Below are 13,456 nucleotides of genomic sequence, written 5' to 3' on the forward strand. Positions count from 1 at the left end.
GCTTTCCTAGGCAACACGAACATAACTAAACTAAACCACAAGCAATATGCAAACCACAATCACAGGCAAGAGAACACACAAGTTTACGTGGGTTCGGCAGTATGCCTACGCTCCACGGGCAAGGGGGAGGGGGGAGTTTCCACTAGAAATCAAAGAGAATAACAAATAGGGTATACAAAATCTCTCAGGACCAAACCCTAAAACAAAGCCTTGCTAGATCTCTACAAAGCTCTCTCGACAATTGGATGCAATGATATCTCTCTCTTGGCCTGTCAAATTCGTCCAACCTCAATACCCTAATCAAACAGGTTAGGAGTTATTATAGAACTTACAAAAACGGAACCGGGGTCGAAAACCTAAAAACTTGATATCGCTTACGTCGGTCGACCGCCCTCCGGTCGGACCGCGATCAATTAAAACCGGATCGAACCGGGCCACCGGACGAGAAATCGATACCGATCACCATGCCAGCCAGAGGGCCCCAAACAATTCCAGGAGAGCCGGTTGATCGGATCGTCCGCCAGCCAAGCGGATCGACCGAAACATCTCGCAGGGGTCGGACCCGGGACCGGTCGGAGACCGACCTCGCTTCCAGACCACATGGAACCCTTGGTGCACGAATACCGGTGGTCGACCGGACCGGTCGACCGCCGCCTGTTTTTCCTGATTCTGCTGCTGATGCTGAAATTCCTTCAATCATGTACAATACATTGCAGTTCTATGAACAATCACCACATGTTTTGTACAAAATGTGGCGATTTATGAGCAAATGTTGTATTTCATAGTCCACAGTATAAGAAATGTAAAAACTAACAACTTAATGAACAAAAGTAACATTTGTTGAATAACAATGTGAAATGTAACACTCTCTCTTTCCTCCTCACTCGCTGCCTCTTTTCTCTCTCTTTCTTTTCCTTTCTTTTTTTTTTGGTTTTTTTTAAAACTATTGAGTAAAAACATAACAAGTAACGGTTGCGCCTCGAGAAACCAAAACAATCGCCGAGAAAGATAAAGAACCAACCAAAATCAATAGCACAAACAATCAAACACTAATTTTACGTGGTTCGGCAAAATGCCTACGTCCACGGGGCAAGGAACGGGGAGTTTTCACTATTAGAAATCAAGAAGAACAAACTAGGGTTACAAATCTATCATAAACCCTCAACAATCAACTCTCAATCTCTCCAATTGCTCCTAGAATAGAAGCCCAAAGAAAACTCTCTCAATCTGCTCAAATTCGTCCTTGCTCTTAACCCTAAAAAACACCCAAAGGGTATTTATACAAATTCAAAACGAAGCGGGTCAGAAAACAGGCCCAACTCAAAACCGTAGCGGCGGTCGACCGGTGCGGTCGACCGCGATCCATCGCGGTCGACCGGGTCGGTCGACCGCCCTCCATCCAGCAGCAAGCCCAAAAGTCCAGAGAGTTCGGCGGTCGACCGCGTCGGTCGACCGCTACCATCTTCGGTCGACTGTGTCGGTCGACCGCCACCAATCCTGATGCCCAGAAACTCCTGTGCACGAATGCGGTCGACCGCACCGGTCGACCGCCAACCTGTTTGCCTGAAAACCTGATCCTGAGCACCATCTCTTCAAATCTCCACCTCGGCGAAGATTCTACCAAACTGAGCCGACACCGATCAAACCAATACCTCAACTGTTGCACCCAGTATGCCATGGCAACGGACTCATGACAACGGACTCCAATCACAACACGTCGAGATCCAAACGGGAGTGCGAACACTCAACCCCAAACCAACTGTGTCTACTCACCAAACAACTGAGCCTACACCGACTACACCAAATGCCTCACTTGCTGAGACCCAAATGGGAGTGCGAACACTCTCCCCAAATGTCGATGTCGCTCACCAAATCGGCTACATCATAAAGACTGCCTACGTATCCTCTTGCCCAAGGAATCAAGCATTCACGTAGTTCACCATATGGGCCTCCAAAGGCCCTCAATCCAACCTGCGGCTGATAGCATCATCAACGACCCCAATCTGAAAACAGTCCAACACCTCCACCTGAGATGTAACAATGGCCGTATCCAAAACATATCCATCAGCTGCATCCAAATCAACTACCTCATCATCTGCACCCATAACTAAATGACTCCCACGCTGTGCCACCTCAGCTGGAATCCCAACCAATGCAGAATGACCTGGAGTATGTGAGGAAATCCTCACCCAATGTGGAGTAGCATCAACCTCCACCCGCTGCGATATCCCTCTGACCTGATCAATACTCTCCACCTGTCGAGAGTCCAAAGTGACAAACCTGCTCAGACCAAACTCAGAAGCTCCCCACTGATAGCCGAACGAGCCTCTGAATCCTAAATGCGCAATCGGATCCAATCTCACATCCACGATGTGACCAAGTGCTGGGTAGCCAAATATCCGACGCCGACCAAAACCTGAAGCAGCTCTACCAGATCTAACAACTCTACACGCAGCAGTCGGCAACCACATAAGATGACCCAAACCTGTCGAAGCCTGAATACCAGATCCACTGCTCGACAACCAATACCGATCCTCCTCCAGAAAAGAACGGCTCACTAAATCCGCCATCTCATCACGTTGCCCCACTGTCTCCTCTCCTCTGAAGTGTCTCCAACTGCCATGAGCTCGGCACCAATGCGAGAAAGGACTCCTACTAGAACAAGTACGACTGGTAACCTTTCTGCCCATACACCTCCTCCAACTGTTGCGGACTACTAGGACTTTATACCAACGGGACTTGGTTGCAACCCAAATATGCCTAGTATAATCCCCAACATAGGAAACAAAATAACGATTACCTCCGGATGATGCCTCCTTGGAAAGCCCCCCAATGCCTGACTGAACACTTCCAATAAGACCCCTCGATCGATGGATAGAAGTACTGAACTCCACCTCGGTCTTCTCGCTCATACCAATGTGCTCACAGGACTTTAATCTGCAGGTCATAGCACTCCTCAACAATCTGTACACGGTATAACCAACAATATATCCCAGCACCAAACAATGCCACAGTCTAGCCATAGAAGTAGTCAGCGCCCTATCAACTACCGTGCTCCCAAGCAGATAATACAAGTTACTCCGTCTGACTCCCTTCATCACAATCATGGACCCCGATGTGACCTTCAAGCGAGAATCCGCCAAGATCACCCTATAGCCTGATGCCTCCAATACCCCAAGTGAAATGATGTTCTTCCTCAGTTGAGGAACGAACCTCACATCAGCCAACTCCAGGATCATCCCGTCACTCATCCAAATCTGCAACTACCGTGCTCCCAAGTAGATAATACAAGTTACTCCGCCTGACTCCCTTCATCACAATTATGGACCCCGATGTGACCTTCAAGCGAGAATCCGCCAAGATCACCCTATAGCCTGATGCCTCCAATACCCCAAGTGAAATGATGTTCTTCCTCAGTTGAGGAACGAACCTCACATCAGCCAACTCCCGGATCATCCCGTCACTCATCCGAATCCGAACGGTACCAATACCACCAATAGGGCATCTGTGATCATTACCCATGAGAACAGCATCCCCTCTTTCCAACTCCTGAAAGCTGGAGAACCAATCCCTTCTAGGGCATATGTGGTAAGTAGCACCAGAATCCAACATCCACTCGGTGGAGTCGGCAACATCAACTGACGGAAGAGCTGGGCACGAATAGCCCGAAGAATCTGAATCTGAAACATCGCCACTAGCCTTGGCAATATTCACCTCTGAAGCTTGAATAGCTTTCCCTTTATTCTTCACAGCTTGCAATTTTGGGCATTCGGCTTTCCAATGTCCATCCTCTCTACAAAAGGCACACTGATTCCTACCAACTGCAGGATGCCTCCCTCTAGACTGCGATCTTCTCCCACGTTTTGGACTTTTAGCTCTTACAACCAATGCCCCCGCAACCGGCTCGATGGAAGTCTCTTTGTCCTTCTTTCGAAGTTGATAATTCACAAGGGCTGCGGTGACCTCACTATACGAAAGAGATGCCTTCCCATTAATAAGAGTGAGGACGAAGGTCTCATATTCATCGTCGGGCAAGGAACTCAATAACAGCAATGCCTTGTCCTCGTCTTCAACAATAACATCTACATTCGCCAAATCTGCAAGTAGCTTCGTGTAGTGGTTCATGTGATCACTAATGGATGTCCCCTTCTTCAATTGGAAGCGATAAAGCCTCCTCTTCAAATGCAAACGATTTTCGATGCTCTTCGTCAAATATTTGCCCTCTAGGACCTCCCAAATCTTCTTTGCCGAAGTTTCATTCATCACATCATATTTAAGGTCTTGGGTAAGGCAAGACCTAATCACACCACACGCCGTTCTATTCATCTTATTCCAAACCTTTTCATCAACGTCGGCCGGTTTTCCGTCCAACTCCAATGTATCTTCCAAATTTTGCGCATTTAGCGCATCCATGACTTCGCATCGCCAAAGTCCAAAATTATTTGTGCCGTTGAACTTTTCCACATCTATTTTCATAGAATGTATATTCAAACTTTGGACGGCCTTCACACCAGAAGAACCCTCCCCACTTTTATCTTTTTCAGCCATATATCTCAAAGCACCACCAAACCAATGCGGAAACAAACGAGAAATAGATCCAAATTGAAAAAGACGAGATTTTTACTGAAAAGATCCCACCTTTATCACCAAACGAAGCCCTAGATGAACTTCCAAAGCGATCTACTCCTCCAAAATAGCCCAAGCGTAGCCCGGAGCTCTGATACCAATTGTTGCGCCTCGAGAAACCAAAACAATCGCCGAGAAAGATAAAGAACCAACCAAAATGAATAGCACAAACAATCAAACACCAGTTTTACGTGGTTCGGCAAGATGCCTACGTCCACGGGGCAACGAAGGGGGAGTTTTCACTATTAGAAATTAAGAGGAACAAAGTAGGGTTACAAATCTCTCATAAACCCTCAACAATCAACTCTCAATCTCTCCAATTGATCCTAGAATAGAAGCCCAAAGAAAACTCTCTCAATCTGCTCAAATTCGTCCTTGCTCTTAACCCTAAAAAACACCCAAAGGGTATTTATACAAATCCAAAACGAAGCGGGTCAAAAAACAGGCCCAACTCAAAACCGCAGCGGCGGTCGACCGGTACGGTCGACCGCGATCCATCGCGGTCGACCGGCCCGGTCGACCGCCCTCCATCCAGAACAGCTCCAAGAATCCAGAGAGTTCGGCGGTCGACCGCGTCGGTCGACCGCTACCATCTTCGGTCGACCGGTCCGGTCGACCGCCACCAATCCTGAAGCACAGTAAGTGACGTGCACGAAAGCGGTCGACCGTGTCTACTCACCAAACAACTGAGCCTACACCGACTACACCAAATGCCTCACTTGCTGAGACCCAAATGGGAGTGCGAACACTCTCCCCAAATGTCGATGTCGCTCACCAAATCGGCTGCATCATAAAGACTGCCTACGTATCCTCTTGCCCAAGGAATCAAGCATTCACGTAGTTCACCTTTGGCCTCCAAAGGCCCTCAATCCATCTTGCGGCTGATAGCATCATCAACGACCCCAAACTGAAACGATCCAAACACGTCCACCTGAGATGTAACAATGGCCGTATCCAAAACATATCCATCAGCTGCATCCAAATCAACTACCTCATCATCTGCACCCATAAATAAATGACTCCCACACTGTGCCACCTCAGCTGGAATCCCAACCAATGCAGAATGACCTGGAGTATGTGGGGAAATCCACATCCAATGTGGAGTAGCATCAACCTCCACCCGCTGCGATATCCCTCTGACCTGATCAATACTCTCCACCTGCCGAGAGTCCAAAGTGACAAACCTGCTCAGACCAAACTCAGAAGCTCCCCACTGATAGCCGCACGAGCCTCTGAATCCCAAATGCGCAATCGGATCCAATCTCACATCAACGATGTGACCAAGTGCTGGGTAGCCAAATATCCGACGCCGACCAAAAACTGAAGCAGCTCCACCAGATCTAACAACTCTATACGCAGCAGTCGGCAACCTCATAAGATGACCCAAACCTGTCGAAGCTTGAATACCAGATCCACTGCTCGATAACCAATACCGATCCTCCTCCAGAAAAGAACGGCCCACTAAATCCGCCATCTCATCACGTCGCCCCACTGTCTCCTTCCCTCTGAAGTGTCTCCAACTGCCGTGAGCTCGGCACCAATGCAAGAAAGGACTCCTACTAGAATAAGTACGACTGGTAACCTTTCTGCCCATACACCTCCTCCAACTGTTGCGGACTACTAGGACTTTATACCAACGGGACTTGGTTGCAACCCAAATATGCCTAGTATAATCCCCAACATAGGAAACAAAATAACGATTATCTCCGGATGATGCCTCCTTAGAAAGCCCCCCAATGCCTGACTGAACACTTCCAATAAGACCCCTCGATCGATGGATAGAAGTACTGAACTCCACCTCGGTCTTCTCGCTCATACCAATGTGCTCACAGGACTTTAATCTAATAATATATCCCAGCACCAAATAATGCCACAGTCTAGCCATAGAAGTAGTCAGCGCCCTATCAACTACCGTGCTCCCAAGTAGATAATACAAGTTACTCCGCCTGACTCCCTTCATCACAATTATGGACCCCGATGTGACCTTCAAGCGAGAATCCGCCAAGGTCACCCCATAGCCTGATGCCTCCAATAACCCAAGTGAAATGATGTTCTTCCTCAGTTGAGGAACGAACCTCACATCAGCCAACTCCCGGATCATCCCGTCACTCATCCGAATCCGAACGGTACCAATACCACCAATAGGGCATCTGTGATCATTACCCATGAGAACAGCATCCCCTCTTTCCAACTCCTGAAAGCTGGAGAACCAATCCCTTCTAGGGCATATGTGGTAAGTAGCACCAGAATCCAACATCCACTCGGTGGAGTCGGCAACATCAACTGACGGAAGAGCTGGGCACGAATAGCCCGAAGAATCTGAATCTGAAACATCGCCACTAGCCTTGGCAATATTCACCTCTGAAGCTTGAATAGCTTTCCCTTTATTCTTCACAGCTTGCAATTTTGGGCATTCGGCTTTCCAATGTCCATCCTCTCTACAAAAGGCACACTGATTCCTACCAACTGCAGGATGCCCCACTCTAGACTGCGACCTTCTTCCACGGTTTGGACTTCTAGCTCTTGCAACCAATGCACCAGCAACCGGCTCGATGGAAGTCTCCTTGTCCTTCTTTCGAAGTTGATAATTCACAAGGGCTGCGGTGACCTCACTATACGAAAGTGATGCCTTTCCATTAATAAGAGTGAGGACGAAGGTCTCATATTCCTCGTCAGGCAAGGAACTCAATAACAACAATGCCTTGTCCTCGTCTTCAACCTTGACATCTACATTCGCCAAATCTGCAAGTAGCTTCGTGTAGTGGTTCATGTGATCACTAATGGATGTCCCCTTCTTCAATTGGAAGCGATAAAGCCTCCTCTTCAAATGCAAACGATTTTCGATGCTCTTCGTCAAATATTTGCCCTCTAGGACCTCCCAAATCTTCTTTGCCGAAGTTTCATTCATCACATCATATTTAAGGTCTTGGGTAAGGCAAGACCTAATCACACCACACGCCGTTCTATTCATTTTATTCCAAACCTTTTCATCAATGTCGGCCGGTTTCCCGTCCAACTCCAATGTATCTTCCAAATTTTGCGCATTTAGCGCATCCATGACTTCGCATCGCCAAAGTCCAAAATTATTTGTGCCGTTGAACTTTTCCACATCTATTTTCATAGAATGTATATTCAAACTTTGGACGGCCTTCACACCAGAAGAACCCTCCCCACTTTTATCTTTTTCAGCCATATATCTCAAAGCACCACCAAACCAATGCGGAAACAAACGAGAAATAGATCCAAATTGAAAAAGACGAGATTTTTACTGAAAAGATCCCACCTTTATCACCAAACGAAGCCCTAGATGAACTTCCAAAGCGATCTACTCCTCCAAAATAGCCCAAGCGTAGCCCGGAGCTCTGATACCAATTGTTGTGCCTCGAGAAAACAAACCAATCGCCGAAAAAGATAAAGAACCAACCAAATCAATAGCACAAACAACCAAACACCAATTTTATGTGGTTCGACAAGATGCCTACGTCCACGGGGCAAGGAGGGGGGAGTTTTCACTATTAGAAATCAAGAGGAACAAACTAGGGTTACAAATCTCTCATAAACCCTCAACAATCAACTCTCAATCTCTCCAATTGCTCCTAGAATAGAAGCCCAAAGAAAACTCTCTCAATCTGCTCAAATTCGTCCTTGCTCTTAACCCTAAAAAACACCCAAAGGGTATTTATACAAATCCAAAACGAAACGGGTCTGAAAACAGACCCAACTCAAAACCGCAGCGGCGGTCGACCGGTACGGTCGACCGCGATCCATCGCGGTCGACCGGACCGGTCGACTGCCCTCCATCCAGCAGCAAACCCAATGTCCAGAGAGGTCGTCGGTCGACCGACACGGTCGACCGCCCATAGATTCGGTCGACCGGATCGGTCGACCGCCACCAATCCTGAAGCCCAATAACTCCTGTGCACGAATGCGGTCGACCGGGCCGGTCGACCGCCACCCAATTCTGCTGAAACCCGAACTTTCTGCCAATTCTACAAATCTCCACCTCGGCGAAGATTCTACCAAACTGAGCCGACACCGATCAAACCAATACCTCAACTGTTGCACCCAGTATGCCATGGCAACGGACTCATGACAACGGACTCCAATCACAACACGTCGAGATCCAAAACGGGAGTGTGAACACTCAACCCCAAACCAACTGTGTCTACTCACCAAACAACTGAGCCTACACCGACTACACCAAATGCCTCACTTGCTGAGACCCAAATGGGAGTGCGAACACTCTCCCCAAATGTCGATGTCGCTCACCAAATCGGCTGCATCATAAAGACTGCCTACGTATCCTCTTGCCCAAGGAATCAAGCCTTCACGTAGTTCACCATATGGGCCTCCAAAGGCCCTCAATCCAACCTGCGGCTGATAGCATCATCAACGACCTCAAACTGAAGCGATCCAAACACCTCCACCTGAGATGTAACAATGGCCGTATCCAAAACATATCCATCAGCTGCATCCAAATCAACTACCTCATCATCTGCACCCATAAATAAATGACTCCCACGCTGTGCCACCTCAGCTGGAATCCCAACCAATGCAGAATGACCTGGAGTATGTGGGAAAATCCCCACCCAATGTGGAGTAGCATCAACCTCCACCCGCTGCGATATCCCTCTGACCTGATCAATACTCTCCACCTGCCGAGAGTCCAAAGTGACAAACCTGCTCAGACTAAACTCAGAAGCTCCCAACTGATAACCAAATGAACTCCTGAATCTCAACTGCGCAATCGGATCCAACCTCACATCAACGATGTGACCAAGTGCTGGGTAGCCAAATATCCGACGCCGACCAAAATCTGAAACAGCTCCACCAGATCTAACAACTCTACACGCAGCAGTCGGCAACCACATAAGATGACCCAAACCTGTCGAAGCCTGAATACCAGATCCACTGCTCGACAACCAATACCGATCCTCCTCCAGAAAGGAACGGCTCACTAAATCCGCCATCTCATCACGTCGCCCCACTGTCTCCTTCCCTCTGAAGTGTCTCCAACTGCCGTGAGCTCGGCACCAATGCAAGAAAGGACTCCTACTAGAATAAGTACGACTGGTAACCTTTCTGCCCATACACCTCCTCCAACTGTTGCGGACTACTAGGTCTTTATACCAACGGGACTTGGTTGCAACCCAAATATGCCTAGTACAATCCCCAACATAGGAAACAAAATAACGATTACCTCCCGATGATGCCTCCTCGGAAAGCCCCCAAATGCCTGACTGAACACCTCCAATAAGACCTCTCGATCGATGGATAGAAGTGCTGAACTCCACCTCGGTCTTCTTGCTCATACCAATGTGTTCACAGGGCTTCAATCTGCAGGTCATAGCACTCCTCAACAATCTGTGCACGGTATAACCAACAATATATCCCAGCACCAAACAATGCCACAGTCTAGCCATAGAAGTAGTCAGCGCCCTATCAACTACCGTGCTCCCAAGCAGATAATACAAGTTACTCCGTCTGACTCCCTTCATCACAATCATGGACCCCGATGTGACCTTCAAGCGAGAATCCGCCAAGATCACCCTATAGCCTGATGCCTCCAATACCCCAAGTGAAATGATGTTCTTCCTCAGTTGAGGAACGAACCTCACATCAGCCAACTCCCGGATCATCCCGTCACTCATCCGAATCCGAACGGTACCAATACCACCAATAGGGCATCTGTGATCATTACCCATGAGAACAGCATCCCCTCTTTCCAACTCCTGAAAGCTGGAGAACCAATCCCTTCTAGGGCATATGTGGTAAGTAGCACCAGAATCCAACATCCACTCGGTGGAGTCGGCAACATCAACTGACGGAAGAGCTGGGCACGAATAGCCCGAAGAATCTGAATCTGAATCTGAAACATCGCCACTAGCCTTGGCAATATTCACCTCTGAAGCTTGAATAGCTTTCCCTTTATTCTTCACAGCTTGCAATTTTGGGCATTCGGCTTTCCAATGTCCATCCTCTCTACAAAAGGCACACTGATTCCTACCAACTGCAGGATGCCCCACTCTAGACTGCGACCTTCTTCCACGGTTTGGACTTCTAGCTCTTGCAACCAATGCACCAGCAACCGGCTCGATGGAAGTCTCCTTGTCCTTCTTTCGAAGTTGATAATTCACAAGGGCTGCGGTGACCTCACTATACGAAAGTGATGCCTTTCCATTAATAAGAGTGAGGACGAAGGTCTCATATTCCTCGTCGGGCAAGGAACTCAATAACAACAATGCCTTGTCCTCGTCTTCAACAATAACATCTACATTCGCCAAATCTGCAAGTAGCTTCGTGTAGTGGTTCATGTGATCACTAATGGATGTCCCCTTCTTCAATTGGAAGCGATAAAGCCTCCTCTTCAAATGCAAGCGATTTTTGACGCTTTTCTTCATTCATCACATCATATTTAAGGTCTTGGGTAAGGCAAGACCTAATCACACCACACGCCGTTCTATTCATCTTATTCCAAACCTTTTCATCAACGTCGGCCGGTTTTCCGTCCAACTCCAATGTATCTTCCAAATTTTGCGCATTTAGCGCATCCATGACTTCGCATCGCCAAAGTCCAAAATTATTTGTGCCGTTGAACTTTTCCACATCTATTTTCATAGAATGTATATTCAAACTTTGGACGGCCTTCACACCAGAAGAACCCTCCCCACTTTTATCTTTTTCAGCCATATATCTCAAAGCACCACCAAACCAATGCGGAAACAAACGAGAAATAGATCCAAATTGAAAAAGACGAGATTTTTACTGAAAAGATCCCACCTTTATCACCAAACGAAGCCCTAGATGAACTTCTAAAGCGATCTACTCCTCCAAAATAGCCCAAGCGTAGCCCGGAGCTCTGATACCAATTGTTGTGCCTTGAGAAACCAAAACAATCGCCGAGAAAGATAAAGAACCAACCAAAATCAATAGCACAAACAATCAAACACCAGTTTTACGTGGTTCGGCAAGATGCCTACGTCCACGGGGCAAAGAAGGGGGGGTTTTCACTATTAGAAATCAAGAGGAACAAACTAGGGTTATAAATCTCTCATAAACCCTCAACAATCAACTCTCAATCTCTCCAATTGCTCCTAGAATAGAAGCCCAAAGAAAACTCTCTCAATCTGCTCAAATTCGTCCTTGCTCTTAACCCTAAAAAACACCCAAAGGGTATTTATACAAATCCAAAACAAAGCGGGTCAGAAAACAGGCCCAACTCAAAACCGCAGCGGCGGGGGCCCCGGCCGTCGACCGGGTCGGTCGACCGCCCTCCATCCAGCAGCAAGCCCAAATGTCCAGAGAGTACGGCGGTCGACCGCGCCGGTCGACCGCTACCATCTTCGGTCGACCGCGTCGGTCGACCGCCACCAATCCTGATGCCCACTGAGTCTTGTGCACGAATGCGGTCGACCGGGCCGGTCGACCGCCACCCAATCTGCTGCCCAGTAAGCCTGTTCCTGTCATTTCTACAGTAACAACTCTCTCACCCTTCCTCAAACCATACCTCCCCCTCTCTCACCTCCTATCTCCTTCATCCCTTTGTCTTCTTCTTCGTTTCTGCCCGCATTCTGCTTTCGTTCATTTTCCCACTTTGCTTCCCTTCATGTCCCACTGCCGCCCGACAAAGAGGAGGAGAAATGGTGGTCGCAAGTTGGGATGAAATCATAGGGGGATCAATGCGTGTTCATGGGTTCATGAGAACAATAAAAGAGGAAAAGAAGAATGAAAAGAGAATGTACCTTGAGAAATTCTATTAAGTTCAAATGAGAACTGAAAAGGAAGCATTGTTGGTTTCTTATATATATAAACCAGTAGTAAAAGGACCTTTGTCTTATATTTAGTGCTTGAAAATTGAGATTATGCATGCATTTCAATATTTCAGTTGTTATTTTCACCACCATCAAAATATAAGACCTTGATCTATTTTTTATTTTTTTATTTTGCAGGAGAGTTTCATCTGGATCTAATAGTATCATACGGGGCCGTCCCGGTGATTGTCCCCCGTGTCGCCGGGGTCCACATGCTCCTCGACAGTTTTGAGCCAATCCACGCTTCGAGCCAATCCACGGCGTCCTTCTCTGCGAGGGAGAGGACATCGACCCCTCCCTCTATGATGCAGATATCTCCGGCCTCACACCCCAAGAACACGAAGACATCTGCCGCCTCCACACCAGTGACACCGCCATAGACCGCGAGAAGGACTCCATCGAGCTTCGCCTCGCAAGGCTCTGCGTCGACCGCAACATCCCCTACCTCGGCATCTGCCGTGGGTCCCAGGTCCTCAACGTGGTGTCCGGAGGCACACTCTATCAGGACATAGAAAAGCAGATTGCGAAGAAAGGAAGCCATACGAAAGTATCTCACATCAATTATGATAACTACGACGGACATCGGCACAATGTGAGAGTGGTCCATGAAACTCCGTTGAGTAGCTGGTTCGGGGAATCATTGGACGAGAGGATGGAGATGGAGGTGAACAGTTATCATCACCAGGGAGTGAAGAGACTGGCAGCGAGATTCGTTCCTATGGCGTATTCTGATGATGGATTGATAGAGGGGTTTTATGATCCTGAATGCTATGATCCTGAGGAGGGTAAATTCATAGTAGGATTACAGTTTCATCCGGAGAGAATGAGGCGGCCAGAGTCTGATGATTTTGATTATCCCGGGTGCCCGTTGCCTTATCAGGAATTTGTACAGGCAGTAAAAGCTTATCAGAAGAAGGTTAATAACCCCCCAGACATAAAAATTGCTCGAAAGCTCGATCAGGAACTAGAGAAGAAAAGAAAGATAATACTGCAGAGTTTTTCTCTCGCAAAGAAGCTAC

The 13,456-nt window shown here is 47.7% G+C and overlaps 1 protein-coding gene across 1 annotated transcript in view; it reads left to right on the plus strand.

Annotated features, from left to right (window-relative positions):
- The window catches only part of LOC109840830 (putative glutamine amidotransferase-like protein RP404), a 9,494-nt gene continuing 8,304 nt past the window's right edge, over nt 12,267-13,456 (plus strand). The window contains 3 exon segments of the mRNA XM_020409622.1: nt 12,267-12,279; nt 12,576-12,664; nt 12,667-13,443. Coding sequence (XP_020265211.1) covers nt 12,267-12,279; nt 12,576-12,664; nt 12,667-13,443 — 879 coding nt within the window.

This window comes from Asparagus officinalis, chromosome 1 (assembly GCF_001876935.1).
Source record: "Asparagus officinalis chromosome 1, Aspof.V1, whole genome shotgun sequence".
NCBI lineage: Eukaryota > Viridiplantae > Streptophyta > Magnoliopsida > Asparagales > Asparagaceae > Asparagus > Asparagus officinalis.